This window comes from Chamaea fasciata, unplaced genomic scaffold (assembly GCF_029207755.1).
Source record: "Chamaea fasciata isolate MVZ Bird 193981 ecotype frontalis unplaced genomic scaffold, bChaFas1.0.hap1 SCAF_11, whole genome shotgun sequence".
Lineage (NCBI taxonomy): Eukaryota > Metazoa > Chordata > Aves > Passeriformes > Sylviidae > Chamaea > Chamaea fasciata.
Genome location: NW_027094096.1, coordinates 5,415,887 through 5,436,831, shown reverse-complemented (window position 1 = coordinate 5,436,831; position 20,945 = coordinate 5,415,887). Strand labels below are relative to the sequence as shown.

Genomic DNA, 20,945 nt, shown 5'->3' with positions numbered 1-20,945 from the left:
AATACACGCTGCTATTTTAGACCTCCTGATCAGGATTAATACATTCTTCTCTTCCTCCCTAGTGTGCAAGTTTAAAGCCCACAAGCGCTGTGCTGTGCGGGCAACCAACAATTGTAAGTGGACAACTCTGGCCTCTATTGGGAAGGATATCATTGAGGATGAGGATGGGGTAGGTGTTAGTCTGAACTTTTCCAGCCTTACCTTGATATGGAAGCACTGTCTTGTGTTCTATAGCTTTTTCCACTTCATAAATAGCAGATTCTGCCTTTACATGGAAAAGATTTCTACTGTTAGAGTGTGAGATTTTGTGTGAAAAGTCCAACCAGGATAGCAAGGGACTCCTTAGTAGGAATAAATTGCTATGGACTGGGGGAATTGAGTTTACATAATTGGAGGCTTGGGGAACTTGATCTAAGTTTTTGCAAAAGAAAAATAAAGGAGTGTTTGGAACAGCACCTTAGTATATTGGGATGTCTGATGCAAATCAGTGTTTCCTGGGTAGCCTGGGCTGAGTCACCTGGACTCTTTGTGCTTGAGCATGATGTAAAATGCCAGAATTTGTCCTCAGGTGTTTTCTAGAAATTGCCTTTGCTGTCCTTAAATAGTGCATATAAAGAGTTGCTTCTCTGTGAATCTCAGAGTCATGATGCCTCCTGTACCTTTAAGCTTCTGTCCCTCTGTACCTTTTGCAGATCTCAATGCCACATCAGTGGCTGGAAGGAAACCTGCCTGTGAGTGCCAAATGCACTGTGTGTGATAAAACTTGTGGCAGTGTCCTTCGTTTGCAAGACTGGCGCTGCCTGTGGTGCAAAGCCATGGTGAGTTGAATAAGTGTGATCATTTCAGTAAAAGGACAGTTTTTGATCAGCTCTGTGGTATGTTGTTTTAATGACACTTGCTTAGAATAAAATCTCTAACCATACTGTCACTGTTTGCCATGAAGGACTATTGTTCTGCAAGAAATAGAAATTTAATTTGTGCTCTAAAGTGCTGCTGTGATACGTACAAGCAAGACTTGAAAAAAGTATCCAGCTTCTAGCCAAGCTCATTTTATTTTGAGAGTGAGCTTTCATAGAAGAATCTAATTACAGTAGACATGAATCAAAGCTTCAGTCATGGACTACACTGGATTTTAAGGAGCCATTGGTTTTTTATTTCTACAGGTTGAAAAGGTGCAACAAGCTATAAAGTATACTCAGCTATTTTAATAATAGCAATTTACCTTCCATTACAATAGATTGCTCTTGCCTAACCAGTGAAGTGATGCAAATCTTGCTATGATTGCAGTTGTCTGTAATACTAGTAAGAGAAGTACCACAAAATATGTTTTTAGAATGGGGGGCTTAACTGCCAAGCACTTTATATTGCAGTCTTTATGTACCAGAAAAGCCCTGCTCTACTTAGTATTTCCTTTTTTGGGTGGCTTCAATAATCTCTCCTTCTCTTACCTCTTATGTCCCTCATGTCTTCCTGCTTTGTGTTTTGCTGTCTTGTTCTCTTGAGTTCCCAGCTTTTTCTTTTGTTGCTACTTCAGATCTCTCAGCTGAGGCTGGGATTTTGAAAGCAGAATGCCTGAAGGCTGCTAAAGCCACGGAATCTGATACCTGGTTCTCTCAGCACTCAAAGTGCTGGTCTCCTAAATTCGAATGGCAGGAAAATACATACTAATGGAACGGAGAGAATTTATAGAAGGTTCTAATCAAATAATTCTTAAAATAACTTTATCAATAAATTCATCAACTGACATTTTTTGGTGATTTCACCCCCTGTGCCTTTCTTCCTCTTACAACTTCTTTTGGGTGGCTTTAGGAATTACATCGCAGTGTCCAAAAGAGTGTGAATTATTCTTTTTTGGTGGTGTTTCCAGGTACACACAGCATGTAAAGAGTTGTTGCCAAACAAGTGCCCTCTTGGGCTCTGCAAAGTGTCTGTCATTCCTCCTACTGCTCTTAACAGCATTGATTCAGATGGTAAGTATTTCTAGTAAGTAGCACTTCTTTCTCTTCCTCTCAGTCACAGTCACTTCAGCTGGCACTATTAATGCCAGGTTCTGTCAGCTGAAAATTCTGCTTTTGGTGTTGCTGAAACTCACCACTGGGAGCCATTGCTGAGCATGGCAGTGAGCTATTTGTTTTGCTTTTGCATTCAGCTTTATCTCCCTGTAATATCAGTGTTTGCTGAGCTGCAGCTGATTAAATTTATTGACAATTACTATATTGCAGAAGCAATTTGGGAAGGTTGGGGAAGCTGAAAGTTTTGGCCTACTGCTAGGAGATAAATGTGACATTTGGCAGCATGAGGTGTGGATCATGTTGGATTCAGGGCTGTGCATATTTGGCTTTCACCCAGTGGGTGCCATAAGCACAAGGAAAATATTAGCTGCTTCACAGCTGGGCTGGGGTGTGGGCTGTTGGTTTTTCTCTCCATCCATCCCCATGGGCAGCTTCACATCTCTTGGCTTTTCCTCCCTCTCTCTTCCATTTGCCCCAACAGGTTTCTGGAAAGCGACTTGTCCCCCTTCTTGCACAAGCCCTTTGTTGGTCTTTGTCAACTCAAAAAGTGGAGACAACCAAGGCGTAAAATTTCTACGAAGATTCAAACAGCTCCTGAATCCAGCCCAGGTCTTTGACCTCATGAATGGAGGACCTCACCTTGGGTAGGCAGATATTCTATGGAAACAAAAATTCCTTGTAAATACCCAAAAAGTACGAGGGATTTATTTGGTTAAGCTCATCCTCAAGTGTAACAGGGAACCTATTCGTCAGAGAAATTGAAACACATGAGGTTTGGAGGGGTTTTCCTCTCTCTGTGTTAAGTGTTATTGATTAGCTAAAACGAAAAATGTTGTCCAAAAGGTTATTATATCCATTCATCAGTAATAGCAGGACAGCTTGAGGCGTTCTGGGGGAATTCCAGGAACACTCCCCTGGAAGAAGACCAAACATGGAGAGCTTGAATCTGTAAGAAAACTTGTCGGCAAACAGTCTTGTTAGAGGCATCCTGATGTACTGCTAAGAAGAGTTAATTTCACTTATCTCAAGTGAACAGGCAGATGTCATAGATAGCAAATTAATATTGTCAAGATGAGATTTATTGAGAAATATCTTACCTGAAAAGTGTGTGAAACTTCATCCCTCAAAGACTTTGTGGTGATATTGTGGAGAGATCTCTTACGTGTGTTTGGTAAAGTTGATTTTGCTCTAGCATCTAAGTTACATTTCAGACTCTTTGCTAAATTATGCTAGAATATCTCTGGATATAAAAAAAGTGAGTGCTGTGAAATAAATTTCTTTTGTGTATTTCTTCAACTCTCACTTAAAAAAAAAGTTTGGTCTTTAGTTTTCCCCCTTCCAAATGTTTTTCTGTTGCACCAAATTTAAGTAACTTTTGTCATTAATTGGTGCTCCTTACAATAAGAGCCAACGCAAGGTAAATTTCCCTCATCTTTTCTTCACAGTGACTCCAAGTCTTTGACAAGATCTGTAGTGCAGGGGGCTAAATCTGGGAGTGTCTGTTCCTGGATAAGTGATCATTGGGTTCTGCTGGTTCTGCTCTCCTGAGAACTGTTGTAGTTCTTTGCCACAGCATATTGCAAAACACTGGCAAAGTGTTTAAAACTGCAGTTTTCTATTGAGGGGATGTGTTTGGCTGAAAAATAATATATAAAATACTTGTAAAATTAAGTACTTTTCTTATTCCCCTCCCCAGCTGGACTGACTGTCCTGAGGTATTTTGCTTTTAAGTAGGAATGGAAAGGAAGGAATCAAATACCTTCTTGAGCTGTGGTGCACACTTCTAAAACAGCTGCTCTTATATATTTGCCTGAAAAGGAAGTGATGGTACAGGATAAAGCCTGCTTCTTGATAATTTGAATATTTTCAGCTGATGCTAGTCAGACTTCCACCATAAGATGTTGTTATTTCTGGTAGTCATCTTTTGTGTGTCAGCAACGCTTGATAAAATAAGGATTTTCATGTACTACAGCAAATCCTGTTTAAGTAATAACAGTAAAAAAACATACACACAAAGCCAAAATACAAGCAGGAGCAGATCTCAAAAATGTTCAGTAGGAAGCAGCTTCAAACAGGAGAGGTTGTTTTTATTATTCTGCAGTGGGTGAATGGAGAAATTCACGCTGATGAGCTGTTTGCCTGCCTGTGGGACAGACAAGGCACCAGAGCAGTGATTTATGTTGCTTTCCTTGAAGGACTAAAGCTAGTGATGTTTCACATCCTCTTGCAGTTGTCTCATGGCTGATTGGCTGCATGAAGATCTCCCTCTTGAAGCTTTGTTATAGTTGGTGTGGCCGTGAGTGTGAAGGCAGTGACATCAGAGCCCTTAGAACCGTGTCAAATAACTAGTGTTAGGCTGGATGCAGCAAGGCTGCAAGAAGGAGTTAACTCAATGGAAAATCAGCTATCACATGCTTGTCTCCTCTTCTGTAGAGACAAAAGTGCTCTGCTTTAGTAGATGAGTATGTCTTGGGAGATATTTCTGTAGTGAATAGCTATTGTAAGTTGCTTAGCTGTATTTATAATTCCTTAATTATAACCATTTTAATTCATCTGTAATCTGGCAGTGACCCACATTCACTGCAAAATCAGTGCCTACTTTAAGCAACACTGCCATGTTTATTACCTAGATTGGAAGTATAATTTCTTTCTGTAACAGCTGATTGTTTTTTCCTTCTTGCTTTTTTCTTTCTCTTCTCTGTAGTTTACGCTTATTCCAGAAATTTGACACTTTCCGGATTCTAGTTTGTGGTGGGGACGGAAGTGTTGGCTGGGTTCTCTCTGAAATTGATAGCCTCAACCTTCACAAGCAGGTACCTGCCCCAAGAGCTTGGTTGGATGAAGGAATGAAGTAACAACAGCATGGGCTGAAGAGGACTTTCCTTGGTCATGCGAATGTCATTTGCCCCAGGAGTGAAGCTGCTTACCATAGCAGTGCTCTTGCACTTGTTTTCTGCAAGAAATGAATCCAGTAATAGATTAATTCTTTATGCCTGTCTCCAGTGTTCCTCCACAAGATCCAGCTTTTGGAGGATCTCTGAGTACTCCTGCTTTATTGCCAGCAGAGACATGCTCTGAAAGGGCTGTGGTTAGAAAACTTGGGGAGTTCCACATGGGTTATACTGTTCCCTTTAATTCTCTTGGTGTAGTGTCTGAGTCTTGGGGATAGGCAGAAACATCACTGGGGTAGAGATATCAGTGTTTTGCCTGGGAGCTGTCTGTGCTAATTTTACAGAAACACAGTGGCACCACCTGATGGCTAAATATAAACCTCTAGGAGGTTTACTGTAGTGAGGTGCTCCTTGAGGTGGTAGCTGTAAAATGCTCCTCTCTCAATTCACAACCAAAGTAGAGGGATTTTTTTCCTTAATTGTATGCTCTTCTGGCTGTTTTTCCCATCCAGTTACTTTTTACCACTCTGGGACTAGCTGTTTCCCAGTGACTGGTGTGTGAAGGAATCAGTCATATTACCCATGGCTGTTCCTGGCTTGTGTTTCCTCATTTGAATATCACTTTCATTTTTCTTTTCTGTAATGCAGTGCCAGCTGGGAGTGCTGCCCTTGGGAACAGGGAATGACCTTGCCCGTGTTTTAGGCTGGGGTTCTGCTTGTGATGATGATACCCAGCTCCCACAGATCCTGGAGAAGCTGGAGAGGGCCAGTACCAAAATGCTGGACAGGTGAGTAACCATCACTAACATCATCTGCTCTTCAAGACTAGTGTGAAGGTATCCTTCCAGGAGAACAGGGCAGTCCTGACTCTGTCAAGCTTCTGGACCTCTTACTAATGTCAGATAACATTTTGTCATTGATAATGAACTGTCACCTTCTAGCAAGGCTTTCCACGTTTCTGCTGCAGAACAGTAACAAGTGAAATTATCTGTGCTCTAGTGTCCTCTCTTCTGTCCCAGAGTCCTCATCAATTGAATTTGTCAAGCTTTGTACTAGTTTGAAAACAAACTTACCTTGTAACCTAAGACAGCCTTAAAGTCATGACTTTTTTTTTTAAGCAATTTCTTCTTGGTAAATCAAGACCAATTTATCCTGAGCTTGGCTTAGAATGAAAGCCAAATGCAGAAGTGGATGTCTGCCCTTGGTATTGATACTTCCTGTATATATCTTTGTACATTTAAAACTGTCTCATGTCTTTAGAGTTGCATCTTGTCATCTCTTATGTTGGATCAAGTAATGCCAATGGAATTCTTGTGGAGAGGGAAGAAGTACAGCAATGTTCTGTGTGCTGTAGATTACTTGTTCATAGTGTCATCCTTCTTCAGTATCCATCCAGTTCAGCCCTTCTGTATTTCCATTGCCACTCTGTGGCTTCTTTATATCAGTGGTATCTCCCCAAAGTGCAGTTTGTTCTACTCTGAGGTTCTAACGTGTTATGTTTGGATAACAGAGGAAACCATCTGCATTGTAGTGACAAGTATGATTCTCAACAGGTGGAGCATCATGGTGTATGAAACCAAACTCCCTCGCCAGGCCTCCACTTCCACAGTCACTGAAGACTGCAGTGAGAATTCAGAGGTACCTCCCAGGAGGGGCAGGGGACTGGAGCACCAGCCTTGGGGCACACAAGATAGGAGGCAGTGGCTGAGCTCCAGTGGAGCAGAGCTGAGCCAGAGCCGCAAAGATCTGGGGCTTTAAGTCAGTGAAGTGTTATGGAGAAAGGTGGAGATTGGGTTACCAGAGGCAACAGCTGTAATGAGGGATGAGGAGAAGATACTTTGGAATGGAAAGGAAATTACTGCCTTTTATTTGCTTCATGACGTCAAGTTGTTTGAAATAGTGGCAAGCTGCAAAGCAGTCACAAAAAACTCCAGTGCTTTTAGATTTGTAGTTGATCAGAGACTCTAAGAATTGCATTGCTGGTGATTTGTAGGTTCAGAATTAGTTTCTTTATCAGATTCAGGTCTTCAGGGAGCAAAGGAGCCCTGGACTGTAGAACTGTTTTGGGGCAAAAAGAATCCGTGGAGTGATAGGTACTCTCAGAGGAGCCAGGATCTCATAGCATATGTTGTAATGCTGGGAAGCAGCACCCCAGTGGCTTCTTTCTGACTGTCAACAGGTGCAGAAGATTCTCTGCTATGAAGATTCTGTGGCTGCTCATTTGTCCAAAATTTTGACTTCTGACCAACACTCAGTGGTGATTTCCTCAGCCAAGTGAGTACTCAGAGGACAACTGCTTAAATTGCACTGTGAAAATCCTGCCACAATCCTTGCATGATTTTGTTTTCCTCCTTTCTCTAGGGTGCTTTGTGAGACAGTGAAGGATTTTGTGGCTCGAGTAGGGAAAGCCTATGAGAAGGCAACAGAAAGCTCAGAGGAGTCAGAAGTCATGGCCAGGAAGGTAAACTTTGAAAAAATGTTTGGGTTTCTACTGCTGAAGTGTAAAACTGCTCTGTTTTCAGACAGCTGGGATAGCAACAGTTCAGTTAGCACTTAAAGAATGAGCTACCCAGGCAACCATTAGTTCTACTCAAATGTCACTCTTCTTCATGTAGTGCTCTGTCCTGAAGGAGAAGCTGGACTCATTGCTGAAGACACTGAACGATGAATCTCAAGCATCTTCCTCCCTGCCCAACCCTCCTCCCACCATTGCAGAGGAGACGGAGGACGGGGATGGGTCGGGCAGTGCTGGTGACTCTTCGAGTGAGCTGTCGGTGGGCTCGGCATGCACTGCACGGCCCCAGATATTCCGTCCCCGAGAGCAGCTCATGCTGAGAGCCAACAGCTTGAAAAAAGCCATTCGCCAGATTATAGAGCATGCAGAGAAAGGTAACCCACCAGGAGTCCTGCTCATCACTTCCTACAGCCTCTTAAGAAGTATCAATTTCCTTCATTCTGGGGGGCAGCAGGCTTCTTTATTGAAAGCAGCTTTCCTGAGCTAGAGAAACTATTCAGTGTGCCTGGTCATTTAGTTTCAGTGTTATCTCTGCCAAGCCCACCTTTTGGAAACATTGTTTGGTAAATGAGTCTGAAGTTCAAGGTGTGTTCTCTTCATCGGGCTGGTTTAGGAAGTTCCTACCTTCCCACACTGTTAATTTGCATTTCCTGTCTGTCCCCACCCATACCGCAGTTGTGTCAGTGCAGCTTTGTGTGGCCTGGCTTGTAAAACAGATCTGAAAATACTTGGGAAGAAGGGATTTTAAGTATTTAAACTTTAATTGTTTCCATCTCTTTATAGCAGAGCCCAGCAAAACATTGCTGTGGTACAACTGCAGGAGAGGGCAGGAACTTCTTAAATGAGCTTTGTCCCTGGGAAAAAACTTATAATACTGAACTTTGGTGCAAGTCAGTTCTGTTCTGATGTTTACTTCTTAGGCAGGTGACCCTCTTCTCCACATCTTGACCCTTGTCTCTCTCCAGGCACACACCCCAGTGCTCCAAGTTCGTTTTCCTTAGAAAGGTATCAGTCTTCAAGTGTTAGTCATGAAGTCAGGGGTTAACTGAGACCAAAGTAGGAGGCCTTGACCTCGTGCTCCCTTACTTTGCTGCTGCTTACCTAAGGCCAGTTTGATGTTTATGAAGTTCTTTTGGAGCCCAAGCAATTTGCTTAATCCAGCTAGAAATGTTCCTGTTTCTGCTGTGTGAGTGGGTTGGATTGCTTCGTGGGCAGTTCTGATGGACTACAGGGTTAGCACAAGAGAGGGGAGGAGCCTGAAAGAAGGGGGTGAGCTGTGCTGGCAGTGAGCTGGTGGAGCAGCTGAGGGCATTCAGAGCTGTGCCTGGCAGGGGCTGCTGGGTAGAAAGAGGCCTGTTGATTGCATGCAAAGGAAGTTTTGATATCTTTAGGCAGCGTGCTGGCATTTAAATCTTACCAGCTCTCAAGCAAACTCCAGTTACTTTTCAGGTGTGTTTGTTCAACTTTTCCAAACTGTTTTTCTTCTTCCAAAGTGTGCAATCCAATTCTTTCCTCTGGTTGCACTGGTTTTTGCGACTGCTGTTTTCTTCCTTTTTAATTATATGTGTCTAAGTTCCCTTTTCAAGTGCCTTATGTTATTGCACCACTACAGATCAAACAAACAGGAAGTTCATTAATCATTTCATGTCTGTCTGGTTAGAATTCCTGGCAACATCTAAGTGCAAATAAATGGAAGCCCATCACCTCTAGCACAGTTTACATCTCAGGATGCCTGACTACCTGTGGCATTAAAAATAGACACTTCTATTTAGAGCCTCACTGCTAAAGAGCTCAGCAAAGTAAACAAAGAGGCTAAGCCAACCTGCTTCCAAATGCTCTCCAGAGCTGTGCTGAGACAAATGATAAAGGAAAGCTTTGTGTTATTCCTGTTCTTTCCTTTAAGGAATTGGGAATTCTGAGTCCCATCCTGTTGTTATTTACATTTATGAGTGGGTGGTGTTCCTTGCCAGAAGAGCTGCGAGGCACTCACCTACTTTATCTCTTCATACAGCTGTAGATGAGCAGAATGCCCAGACCCAGGAGCAAGAGGGCTTCCTCCTTAGTCTCTCAGCCTCTGAGGAGGGCAAGGAGCTGAGGAATGAGGACAAGATTTCTATGCAATCATCACACAGCAGCAGCTATGGAGTGTCCAAGGGGAGGAGCCAAAGGAAAGGTACTGCTCTGGGGCTGCCACCATGCATGTCTTGCTGTGGATAACAGTTCTGTTAGTTGTAAAAAGGGAAGGAGGTGTTATGTGTATTAGCTTCTGTGTTCTGTTTTTCTCAAATTTTTGCATGATTGCTCTTCAGGCCTTGCACATTTCTGTGTTCTAGCCTGTGCATTATGCACCCCATTTTTTGCTGCATCTCTCATGGCTGGTCCATGTTCTTAGCATATGAAGCCTAGGATTCAGAAGTTTTTTTGCACCTTAGCCAGTAATCTGGGTTCTCTTGGCTTTCAGTGCTTGGACAAGGACAGTCTTGAGCACTTTCCCTGTCATCCTTTGTAGATGACAGAGAACAGCAGCCAGTTTACTTTAATAACTGTGTTATGTGAGTAATTTATTAAAGATCCGTGATCACTGCAGGTATATTTGGAACTTCCTTAGTATTGATTTGGAGCCAAATACCCTGTCTGTCGTGCTGCTGGCACCAGCTTTTTCTCATCTCCATTTCTAATAATTTTCTTGTGGCATTTTGGTACTTCCAATCTGTGGAGTTTTCCAGCAGCACATTTGTGACATCTCTGTCTCTTAATGACTGGTTCTGTCAATTCTTCGTTTTCTGGGGGCTCAAGTGTTTTGCTGTTGAGTGATTCCTAACCCAGTCTTGCTGCTTGGCATGTGCTGGTCTGAATCACAGCACTGTGTTTGTCAATAGCCAAGTTTGTGTTGTGTTTTACAGCCTCCAAGTCTCCTTGTGAAAGACTAATAAACAAAGGAAGTTTGTCACTGGGCAGCTCTGCATCCCTTCCTCCCCAGACAGGAAGCCGGGACAACTTGCCAATGCTGAACACAAAAATCCTCTACCCAAGTAAGTGTAACACCCACCACTTCCCACCCAGGCAGCCAATTGGAGCATGGGTGACAGCAGCACAGGCTGCAGTCCCTGTGTGAAAACATGAGATTGTCCTGCCAGATGCCCTTTGGTGCAGGGTCGACCGTGAGACAAATCCCTTTGTGGGAAACTGCAAGCGGAGGCTTGGAATGAGCTGTAGTAGTTTCCAGTTTGTAGCTAAGACTTAGACACAGATTTTTATTAATGCCATTCAGTGGCAGAATTTAGATGCCAATTGCCAAGAGATACTTGTCTCAAAGTAACCATGAGAAGGGGGAGATGATGCTGTTGAGAAAGGTTTCTGAAGAATGGCAGCCATAGGTTGGGAGCAGCAGTTCCTTTATGTGAAGGCTGAAGTGACTGGAAGTGCTCAGACACAGCAGAATTCCCACCTCCCACACGATGTGCAGCAACTTCTCCCCATCCTATGGCCGTATCTTTCCATCTCTTCACCCAAATTACTTGTTCAAATTGCTCCTGATGGAGGCCGGTAATTTCCTTTCTCTCTGGAAAACCTACTATTTGTGGGTCACCAGTAAAGAATTTAAGAAGCAGAAGACAGTAATTCTTGAACAACTTGGATCATAGTTTCAGTCCTGCTCTTTTTTCTCTACTCACTGTATCAGGGATATTGCATGTCTCACCCAAGGAAAAAAAAGCTGCTGCAGACATTCCTGTTTCCCTTTTCCATGTTTCTATACAACTGTGCTGCTAGCCTTAGGCAGTACACTGTCAGTCAGAAACCCTGCAGCAGCCCCAGAAACCCTTCTCCTTGTCAAAAGATCTAACCTCTGGAGTGAAAGAAAGCACTAATGCTGTTTGATTCTTTATGAATGACAGGGAAGAATGTATCAACTCTTCTCCTGTTGTCTTTGAGATTAAAGTTACTTGCTTTCTGCATATTATTAGTCATGCTCTTCTCCGTGGTCAATTTTCCTACAGATATCCGTGCTGGCATGTCAGGTTCTTTGCCTGGGAGCTCTGTCATCAGCCGATTGTTGATTCATGCTGATCCCTTTAACTCTGAGCCTGAAAATCTGTGAGTATGCTCAGGAGCTTGAAGGGAGGGAGTGGGCGTTTGCAAACAGACCTCAGCAGAGAGGGGGATTAGTTTATAGACCAAAGTAATGGACTGCAGCAGCCTGGAGTTACATAAATGGATCCGTATGCTGGATTCTAGGGCTTGAGGATCAGTTTATGGAGTTACACATGCAGTGACACATCTGACACAGTTGGGCTTGGTGGTCTTTTCCAATCTAAATAATTCTGTGTGAGATAAACAGCAAATGGTACCAAGACTTAGGAGTGGAAGTTTTGTTCTTCTGTTTGGCAGTGAATGTTACACAGAGAAGTGTGTCATGAATAATTACTTTGGAATTGGACTGGATGCAAAGATTTCTTTGGACTTCAACAACAAACGTGATGAGCACCCAGAGAAATGCAGGTGGGTTTGGTTTTAAATGACCTTTGGATTGGTGCCAGAAGTGACTGAACCACTTCATGCTTCTGTGTGGTTTTGAGGCTGATTATGTACAACGTGCTGAATAGGTGTATTGTCTACGTAATGCTCCTTCAAGGCTTGAAATCATGATGGAAGAGGAAAGTTACTGATTTATTACTGATTCATTATGCTATAAGGTACTTAAATCGCTACATTGGTGCAGATTTAGCACACTGTTTCTATTTATGTCATCTCACTCGCACATTTTTCTCTTGGGCTTGCTATTTAACTGAGAGAGAAGCACATCTCAGTTCTAAATGTGGCAGAAGCTGGTTTTGGCATTGATCCTGATTCAGTATAAACCACAGGTTTGGCCTTTTGAATACCTGAGCAACTACAGGATGCTCTGTGTAGCCTGAGATTGGCTACATTTGGTGTATATGAGCTAATACAGCCAAGCACTGTTGATGTCCTGGTGTATGAGATGGACAAGTTCTGTGCCAGGGCAGTCTGTGTATGTTTCTGGTAGTGTCTGTTACTTATGTTTGATTCCTACCTGACGTTTATTTAAAGGGAAGTTTCCTAGCACAGTAACCACTTGGGGTGATCGACCCTTTCTCGAAGGAAAGCACCTTTGTGGTTTAGTATGTAGCAGGTACCATTTCAGTGTGAAGTTTTTATTCCTTCCTAGTGAAAGGGTGAATGTCTGTGCTGACTTTTTGTCTTTTTGTTTGCCCCCTTAGAAGTCGTACTAAGAACATGATGTGGTATGGAGTATTGGGGACCAAGGAGCTGCTGCACAGAACATATAAAAACCTGGAGCAGAAGGTCTTGCTGGAGGTGAGGAATTAGCATGTTCTTCTGTTCCTAAGACTGGGATGCCTAATTCCATCTCCTTCAGGCACTGGGATTTTTGGCACAGTCGTTTGACTTGGTGACATTTGCCTGCCTGAAAAAGTGTACTTGGCAATATGTCACCCCGAGCTAACTAAAAGTGGCTTTTCCTAGTTCTGGAGCATAAGTTGTATTCTCAGCCCATAAGGGAAGAAGTGTCATCCTGCTGGAAAGTACTTGCTGTTCCCAATGCAGTGTTCAGCATTGTTGTGTTCCATGTGGTATCACGTCAGGACAGCATTTTAGATGGTGGGTGCAGTGGAAGGCTCTGAATTTACCTATGCTTATAATGTGCATTCAACTGGAAAAGAAATATTTTTGTATAGGTTATGTATGGCATAAACAGGTAACTTGCAGGAGAAGACCCTCATTACGTGGATGTTTCAGGAGTTTTATTCCGCTTACTTGAGAAATAAATCAAGAGGCTTTTCCAAGCCTCTGAGGTGTGCCCTGTTCCTGTCAGAGGAAAAGAAGCAAGATTATTTCTCTAAAATCTGTGTCTGCCAGAAGATGTGTGGCTCATGAGACTTGAGTGAATACCTTCTACTCTTCTAGGCCAAGAATGAGCTGGAAGAAGCCTGAATTAATGTATTACTAAGATGGCGCTGGCTGTTTTCTGTTCACAGAGCATGTGCTCTGGCAGGAGGGTCTCTCTCCTGCTGGGCTGAGAGTAGTGTTGCCTTCATTTCTGTGCAGTGCGACGGGAGGCCAATCCCTCTGCCCAGTCTCCAGGGGATTGCTGTACTCAACATTCCGAGCTATGCAGGAGGCACTAACTTCTGGGGGGGAACCAAGGAAGATGATGTGAGTATTCTCTAAGACCATACAGGTAATGTTTCTACTTCCCGTTGCTTTTGAGGTCACAGCCTCTGAAAAAATAGTGCTTGGAGGAAGAGGGCAAGGGGGCCTGTCTGCATGCACTTTCTGTTGGAAGTGGCTGAGATACTGAAGTCCAGCCTTGAACAGCTTTCATACCCAGGCAATCTGTAATGATTCAGAAAAGAAACATCACCAGAGCGTTTGGACCTGCAGGAAGTTCTTTAGGTTGATCTTGTCCCCACAGAGAAGTAAAAAGAAAAAAAGGCCCGTGAAGGCAAAGGCAGCTAGATTCACTCAGAAACATTGTATTTTTTGGAAATGGAGTGCCTGCTCTCAAAAGAATAGTTACTGGCTTGTGGCCTACAACCTTCATGTCTGCATTATACTTTAGCCATTGGAAACCTCCTGTTTCTCCCTCCTAGTTCATTCCTGATCTTCACCTTCTAGCCTTGTTGTTAATTTTATACAGATTAAAGGGCACAATTGAAAGCCAACCCCCAGGTCGGCACCAATGGGGGGTAAAGGAAACCTCTCCAACAGAGCTGTGCCTCAGCCGAATTCTCTCTCCCTTGTATGTGGCAGACATTTACAGCCCCTTCCTTCGACGACAAGATTTTGGAGGTGGTAGCCGTGTTTGGTAGCATGCAGATGGCAGTGTCACGTGTGATAAACCTACAGCATCACCGGATTGCACAGGTATCAGCTGCTTTTGTGAGCTCTTCCTGCCTGCCCCCTCTCCAGCTGGTGACTTTGTAAAGTCCTTCTTTCTGCTCTCTCTGGTCCATGGGAAGAGCATCCACCAGGGCTGGAAATGGCCATGCTCAGGGGTAATTTGAGTATGGAATTGTTTGCTAGCATTCATTGTAGTGGGAGCTGGACCAGCAATTCAAATACAGATTAGTCCAAAGACAAAGCAGGTGTTCCATGCTGCTCCAGGGTGAGGTGTGTCCTGCTGCCTAGACCTGTGTGCCTCAAGTAGCACCAAAGCTACAGGACCTAGGGAGGGGCTTTAGAAAGACAGAGAATGGCTTATGCTTTTGGAAAATCAACATTTTAGAGCTTTTCTGACCCAGTTCCTCCTTGCAGTGCCGGACAGTAAAGATAGCAATCCTTGGAGAAGAGGGAGTTCCCGTGCAAGTGGATGGAGAAGCCTGGATCCAGCCTCCAGGTTACATTTGGATTGTTCATAAGAACAGGGCACAGACCCTCACCAGAGACAGGGTAAGAGCATCCTGAATTCCCTGTGCAGTACACAAGTGTTTCGATGTCACATTTTTCTGAAGAGCGTGGCAAGGGCCACATGTGACCATTTTATTACCTCTGTGAATACAAGACGCGTATTTCATTACACACCATGAATCTTTTGGGAAAGAATGTGATTAGGCTTGCATTCACCACTTGGGAAGTGGTATAAATAAGGTTGTTTGTGCAAACTTATTTTACTTCCTTTTCTAGGTGCCTTGTGACAGTGTTTCTTAACACACTTGCATGCTGTTTTTTCCACAGCATCGCCAAGTGCTGTGGGTTGTCTAGATTCAGACGGTCAATGTTTTGATTTCTCATTATTGTTCAGTATGTGGTTTATACCTCATTGACCATGTAAAACAGTGTCTTATGCCTTGTTCAGAAGTGTGTGTCAGTCTCATCTCCTAATTTTCAAATATATATGATGAGTATCAGCAGATAAGGAAGCCTCCTTGCTCTTTAGCTCTATGATTGAGCAGTGGTCAGACAAAGGAAAGGATAAAGACCCTGCTGTGGCACAGACAGACTTTATGAGTCCTCCCAGCCCTGTGACTGTCCATGCAGTTCAGTTGATAGCAGCTCTTCATGCTTTACAGCATAACTCCCCTTTACCCAGCTTCCAGAGCAAATCAAAGTCCTCTGCAAAGGACTCACCTGCTGTATCACAAGAAGAAGAAGTATGACAAAGGGAAAAAGGGAAAGTAGCCTGATACAGGTCTGAGGCACATTGCCTGGCAGGGAGTTACAAAGATGTCAGTATGAAAAGAAAGTAAAGGTGGGCATACAAAGCCCCTGTCATGGTAGGACAGGGCATCGGAGACCTCTTAACTGGGAGAGCAGTGGGTATTGATCGCAGAACCACAGAACAGTTTGGGTTGGAAGGGACTTTAAAGGTCATCCAGTCCAAGCCCCTGCCTTGGGGGAGGGACACCTTCCGCTACACCAGGTTGCTTAAAGCCCCATCCAGCCTGTGGTCTAAATGTTGCCAGAGATGAGGCATCTACCACTTCTCTGGGCAACCTGTGCCAGTGTTTCATCCCCCTCATCATATTAAATCCTTCCTTGTATCTAGCTGAATCTATCCTCTTTTGAGTTCAAAGAGTTGTCCTGTCAGTTCTGATCTGAATGTTGTGGAGAGGAGACAGGAGTAGTGCACATAATCTTTTGTGAAGGGTAAGAGAGCTTCTGCAGCATCACACTGACACTTGGAGGGAGAGTGACTGAAGGAGATAGCACAGAGAGCAAGAGAGAACAGGATTGCTGCTGCAAAGGTAAAGGGAGGGGAAAAAGTAGAGGCAACCTATGTGTGGGCATGGTGGAAAAGGTGCCATGAAGCACAAGAGATAGAGGACGCTTGTGAGTGTGCTATGTGTTGGGCCATCAGAAGCCATGGCTATGGTTGTGTCAGCCCTTTCCTAATTGCCTGCCAGCTTGGTTTAGCAGTCATGGAATTGTCGCTGAGGAAGAGGTTCCAGTTTTGCGGTTGCACACTCAACTTTGTCTCAACTTATCCTAGTTTTTCCTGCTGTCCTTTAAAAGGTCGTTGCATGCCCCTTCTTTCACAGAGCATACCTGTCCTATTCAGTTGAAGTGGGGTCCTTCCTTCATTCATGTGACCCTGTACCTTTAGTAAAGTTTTTCAAATGTGATTTGGGATATACAGTTTCCTAAACTGAAGATGGAAAAACTCAAATTCCCTTATTTGGCCTCATCTGGACCACTGAAGTGTCATCAGCAAGAGTGGGATCAGCAGGTAGCTTGCCCTGAGCTCACAGAGCCTGGTTTTCCAGTATCAGAGGCAGTAGAGGAAGGGAGTGCTTTACCACAGGCCTCCATAGTTTCCATTCTCACCATATTCAGTATTGATCCTTCTATTTGCTTCTTCCCACACCACTAGCTGCTGCCCACAGGAGTATCAGTTAGGTTGCAAATGGGACAGGTCTTAGCACTGAGTTCGGCTGCTTGGCCCATCAGTTTCTAGGGAAGCCCAGTTTACTTCCAGATAAGGAAGAGCCTTGAACATTTTTAATTTCAAGCTGTGATGTGTCACAGTAATACTGAAGTGTAAAGGTGATACAAAGAAAAGGCTGCTGCCAGTAGGGAATTTTTGGATTTTGTTAGTCTGGCCCTCAGGACTTGGCCAGTAATTTTGACTAAAACTGTGCTTAAGTTGAAATTCAGCCAAGGCAAGCATTTGGCATGGAAAACTTCATCCCAGCTAGCTGGTTAGCAAAGTTATACGCAGCTTAACTAGTGGGCCCTGCAGTGAAAAGTGCCTGTACCAGATCCACATGTTTTACAGGCATAGGCACAGTCACTGGGTTTTTACAGGAACTTTACAAGGTACCTTATAGTTTGCTTGCTGTGTTTTTAGGCATTTGAGAGCACCCTGAAGTCTTGGGAGGACAAACAGAAGTGTGAGTTGTCACGACCCTCCTCTTTCTCTCTGCAACCAGAGATCATGTCTGAAGAAGAATCCACCCAGATCATCCAGTTTGGTCAAGCTGCAGGTGCTCTGATCCACAGGTGTGACTCAACTTGCTTTTAGTGAATAGAACCTCCTTTAGGGCCTGGAGTTCTTGTCCTTCTTCCTGTTTCTAGAGATGTTTCTGTTCAGTCTTACCTGCTTCATTGCTGGTCCATGTCACTGGGAGTAGCATCATTCATTGTTCAGTGTCCCAGCTGAACGAGGACTGAAGCTGAATGAGCTTTCTTAGGCCATTTTGAACAAAAACTGTTACTTTCATGAACAAACATGAATCCTTTAATCCTGAAAGAACCTGTTACCTTTGAATAAAAAGTAGATTTTTCAGAAAAGAAACAAAAGTCTCTGAAGGAGCTCAGGTGACAACCTGGGTTCTTGTCACCTTGATGCCCAGCAGAAGTTTTTGCACAGTGCCCAGAATGTATGCTTACCTGCTCATCCTTTAGTCAGGCATTCCTTTGGGCTTCTGAGAGGAAATTCCCAGAGTCATTAGAGAAGGCTGCTGTAAGTGCAGCTGCCTGTCACATCACTCTGGTCGTATTAAAATGCCTGGGTTGTACTTCAAATTGATTCCAGTTTGTGTGCAGAACTGAAGATGTTGTGCCTGTGAGAGCTGCATTTCCTTGCCTGTGCTCAGTGTGGCAGGAGAGCTGCCCTGCTTTGTCAGAGGCTGTGCCCCTGGCTCGTCACTTGGATGGGTGTTAAAATGAGATACCCAGTAAGGAGAGATCTCCTGCTTTGAGCATATGCTGATGCAATCTGTAATTCTCTCTTTAGCATTCGGGAAATAGCTCAGTCCTATCAGGACATGGAACAGGAGCTTGCCCATGCTGTCAATGCCAGCTCCAAGTCTATGGACAAAGTCTACGCTAAATCCAAGTCTACAGAGGTACTGCACTCACTTGGCGTCTCCCATTCTGTCTTTGCTCCAGAGCTCTTGGTTTTCCATTCTGACTGACCAAAAGTAGGCCTTGCTAGTCTAAGATGTCTTTCTTTTGACTGCTCAGATCTCGGCACTTCCAAGCTTAACTTGTGCATGAATTGCTTCCCTGCAGGGTCTGAACTGCAGCCTTGTTGTAGAGATGGTGAATAACGTCAAAGCCCTGCACAATGAGACAGAGCTGCTGCTGGCAGGCAAAATGGCACTGGTAAGGAGCACAAAGCAGGAGGAAAAAGCAGCCTCTCACTTCCTTCCCCTCTCCTCCTGTTGCCTTGGCCTAGCATTTTGGAGGTCTTGGATTTAGTAAGTCAGCTTAGATTTTATCATCCAGGTATCATTTGCTACAAAAAATTTTGCTACATGGGTGTTCTGTGGAGCTTGGAGATCAGAAAATGTAAGAATTGTTAACTTGGTCTGGGCAGAGTACCTGCTCTGCACTTCCTTTCAAAAGAAAACCTGCTCTGCACTTCCTTTCCTGCTTTGTTAGCTAGGAATTTCAAGGCAAGGGCCTGGCTGTGTGTTCTACCATGAGGCTTTTAACTCTACCTTCCATCTATTCTTGATCCAGCAATTAGATCCTCCACAGAAGGAGCAGCTCCAGGCAGCCCTGGCAGACATGGACCTCCAGCTGAGGAAACTGGCAGACATCCCTTGGCTGTGGCAGCTTATGGAGCCCTGTGATGAGGAGGTGAGGAGGAGCAAGGCTATTTTTCCCTGGATGTTCTCTTTTTCCCTAGTTGGCTCTGTGTGTTTGACTTCCTGTTACTATAAGACTGATGTGAGAAAAAGTTATTAAGAAGGAAACTTGATTCCCTAGGGCTAAAGAAAGTAATTTCCTGCTAAGATCCCTTGCCTAACATGGGATCAACTTTCACTGTTTCCTTTTCTGTCTAGATCAGAATGAGTTCAGGATTTTTTTTTTTTCCATTCTTACAAGATCATGGAGCTGAGCTTGACAGTGCTTGTTGCTCTTAGTCCATTCCAATCAGTTTATGACTGTGTGCTTGATTTTCCCTTTCTGTTCTTGCAGAACCAGATGCTGGATTATTCTAAACGCAGCCGCAGTGGCAAATTCCGCCTGGTGACCAAGTTTAAAAAGGAGAAGAACAACAAAAATAAGGAGACTCATAGTAGCATGGGATTGCCGGGTACCAAGTCTGCTCATTCACTGTGTCTTTTTGTCACATCAGTGTGGTCACACCATTGCCTGTTCTTGGTTTGTTTCTTCACACATCCTCTCCTTCTGTTTCACCTGCATCTGCCTCTTCTTACAGGTCCAGTCAGTCTTTTTCATGTGGCTGAATAGCTTATTGCTTCCTTCTGAGTCATGGTCCCCCTGTACCATGCAAACTTTCCTGAGCAGGAACAGGAGGTACCCTCTGAAGAATTCTCCTCTACACTGTACAGATTTTCAGGGATATTTCAGAGGGTGCTTAAGGCAGCGAATTTGAGGATTTTGGCGTTTTCAGTATAAAAATGACTGTGGGGCCCAAGTCCGTGTAACTCCAGTCTTTTCACTGCTTGTTCTCTATGATACAGTAAATTATACTTTTCTCATGGATTCACCTTCAGGCTTTAATCAAGTTTCATGTCTAATTGACTGGGGATTAGCATCACCACAGGTGCTCCCTGACCTTTAATCCTGTTGGTCAGTAGATAAAAACTGGCCATGAATCAACAAATTGCCATTCAATACACTTTCTCTCTAAATTGTTCTAGTTGATTTTTGTTTAATGGTCTCCTTTTGAAGGCTTTTCTTCCAAAATTCAGAAGTATGACCTGTTCTGTTTGGCTCTTGGGTCCTGTCCTCTGCCATGGAGTTGTGGGTACCGTCTCCTCTCTGACAAGCTGGTTTTCATTCACTGCCTCCCAAAACTGAGAAATTTTATTATTCTCTTATTTAGAGACTGTGCAGGAAGGTGGAAGTGTAAACTCTTCCTCTCTCCCTCAGACAAGGGGGAGAGAGGTTGCCATTTTGTTTACTGAGCACAAGTGGTTGTACAAAATAATGTGCAAACTAATCTGTGCATGTAATGTATGATACTCCATCATACATTTTATAAATCTGTTGTTTTGTACATAGAATTTACCCGATGAATTTACTCTTCCTAAACATGGGGGTAAACTTGGAAAAAGTTTTCCCCATCAAAAGATATCCCATCCTATCAAAACAAGCATGCACTTCCTCCTGGCTGTACTGCAGCAGGCCTCTTCTTAAGAGAACATCTCTTACCTTGTTTTGCCCTACCTCCTTCATTCGAGCTTGAAGGTTGTGCTGCCTTCCCCTTAGAGGCTGTCTGTGGTCCTGCTTGCCCTCCTCGTCTGGCACTGAGTGCTGTGGTGTCCTCATCTCTCCCTGTCTCCTGGGATTCTGGGTACTCAATGCACTCTTGCTTTTCCATCTCTAACAGTTCACCTCTGGGGAACGGAGGAGGTTGCAGCGTGGCTTGAGCACCTCAGTCTTTGTGAGTATAAGGATATCTTCATCCGGCATGACGTCCGGGGCTCTGAGCTCCTGCACCTTGAACGGAGGGACCTCAAGGTACTTTCACGGTCGGCTCATGAGAAATAGCCAGCTGCATCTGCATGACCTTCTGTGCTGAATGTGCTTGGAAGTGGTCTGCCTGCTGTTCATTCCAGGTGCCTT

The 20,945-nt window shown here is 44.0% G+C and overlaps 1 protein-coding gene across 3 annotated transcripts in view; it reads left to right on the top strand.

The window, feature by feature from the left end:
* DGKD (diacylglycerol kinase delta) overlaps nucleotides 1-20,945 on the top strand; it is a 58,089-nt gene that overhangs the window by 32,072 nt on the left and 5,072 nt on the right. For 2 of the 3 annotated variants that reach the window (XM_066194094.1, XM_066194096.1), the window contains exons 6-29: nucleotides 63-169; nucleotides 693-818; nucleotides 1,868-1,970; nucleotides 2,494-2,656; nucleotides 4,717-4,825; nucleotides 5,552-5,691; nucleotides 6,457-6,541; nucleotides 7,083-7,177; nucleotides 7,265-7,364; nucleotides 7,519-7,792; nucleotides 9,430-9,591; nucleotides 10,322-10,450; nucleotides 11,417-11,513; nucleotides 11,808-11,918; nucleotides 12,659-12,755; nucleotides 13,506-13,613; nucleotides 14,211-14,324; nucleotides 14,715-14,849; nucleotides 17,248-17,399; nucleotides 18,136-18,247; nucleotides 18,414-18,506; nucleotides 18,867-18,986; nucleotides 19,329-19,446; nucleotides 20,710-20,840. In XM_066194094.1, coding sequence (XP_066050191.1) covers nucleotides 63-169; nucleotides 693-818; nucleotides 1,868-1,970; nucleotides 2,494-2,656; nucleotides 4,717-4,825; nucleotides 5,552-5,691; nucleotides 6,457-6,541; nucleotides 7,083-7,177; nucleotides 7,265-7,364; nucleotides 7,519-7,792; nucleotides 9,430-9,591; nucleotides 10,322-10,450; nucleotides 11,417-11,513; nucleotides 11,808-11,918; nucleotides 12,659-12,755; nucleotides 13,506-13,613; nucleotides 14,211-14,324; nucleotides 14,715-14,849; nucleotides 17,248-17,399; nucleotides 18,136-18,247; nucleotides 18,414-18,506; nucleotides 18,867-18,986; nucleotides 19,329-19,446; nucleotides 20,710-20,840 — 2,981 coding nt within the window. The remainder of the gene's footprint in view (nucleotides 1-62; nucleotides 170-692; nucleotides 819-1,867; nucleotides 1,971-2,493; nucleotides 2,657-4,716; nucleotides 4,826-5,551; nucleotides 5,692-6,456; nucleotides 6,542-7,082; nucleotides 7,178-7,264; nucleotides 7,365-7,518; nucleotides 7,793-9,429; nucleotides 9,592-10,321; nucleotides 10,451-11,416; nucleotides 11,514-11,807; nucleotides 11,919-12,658; nucleotides 12,756-13,505; nucleotides 13,614-14,210; nucleotides 14,325-14,714; nucleotides 14,850-17,247; nucleotides 17,400-18,135; nucleotides 18,248-18,413; nucleotides 18,507-18,866; nucleotides 18,987-19,328; nucleotides 19,447-20,709; nucleotides 20,841-20,945) is intronic. The other variant, XM_066194095.1, reaches the window with a different exon arrangement.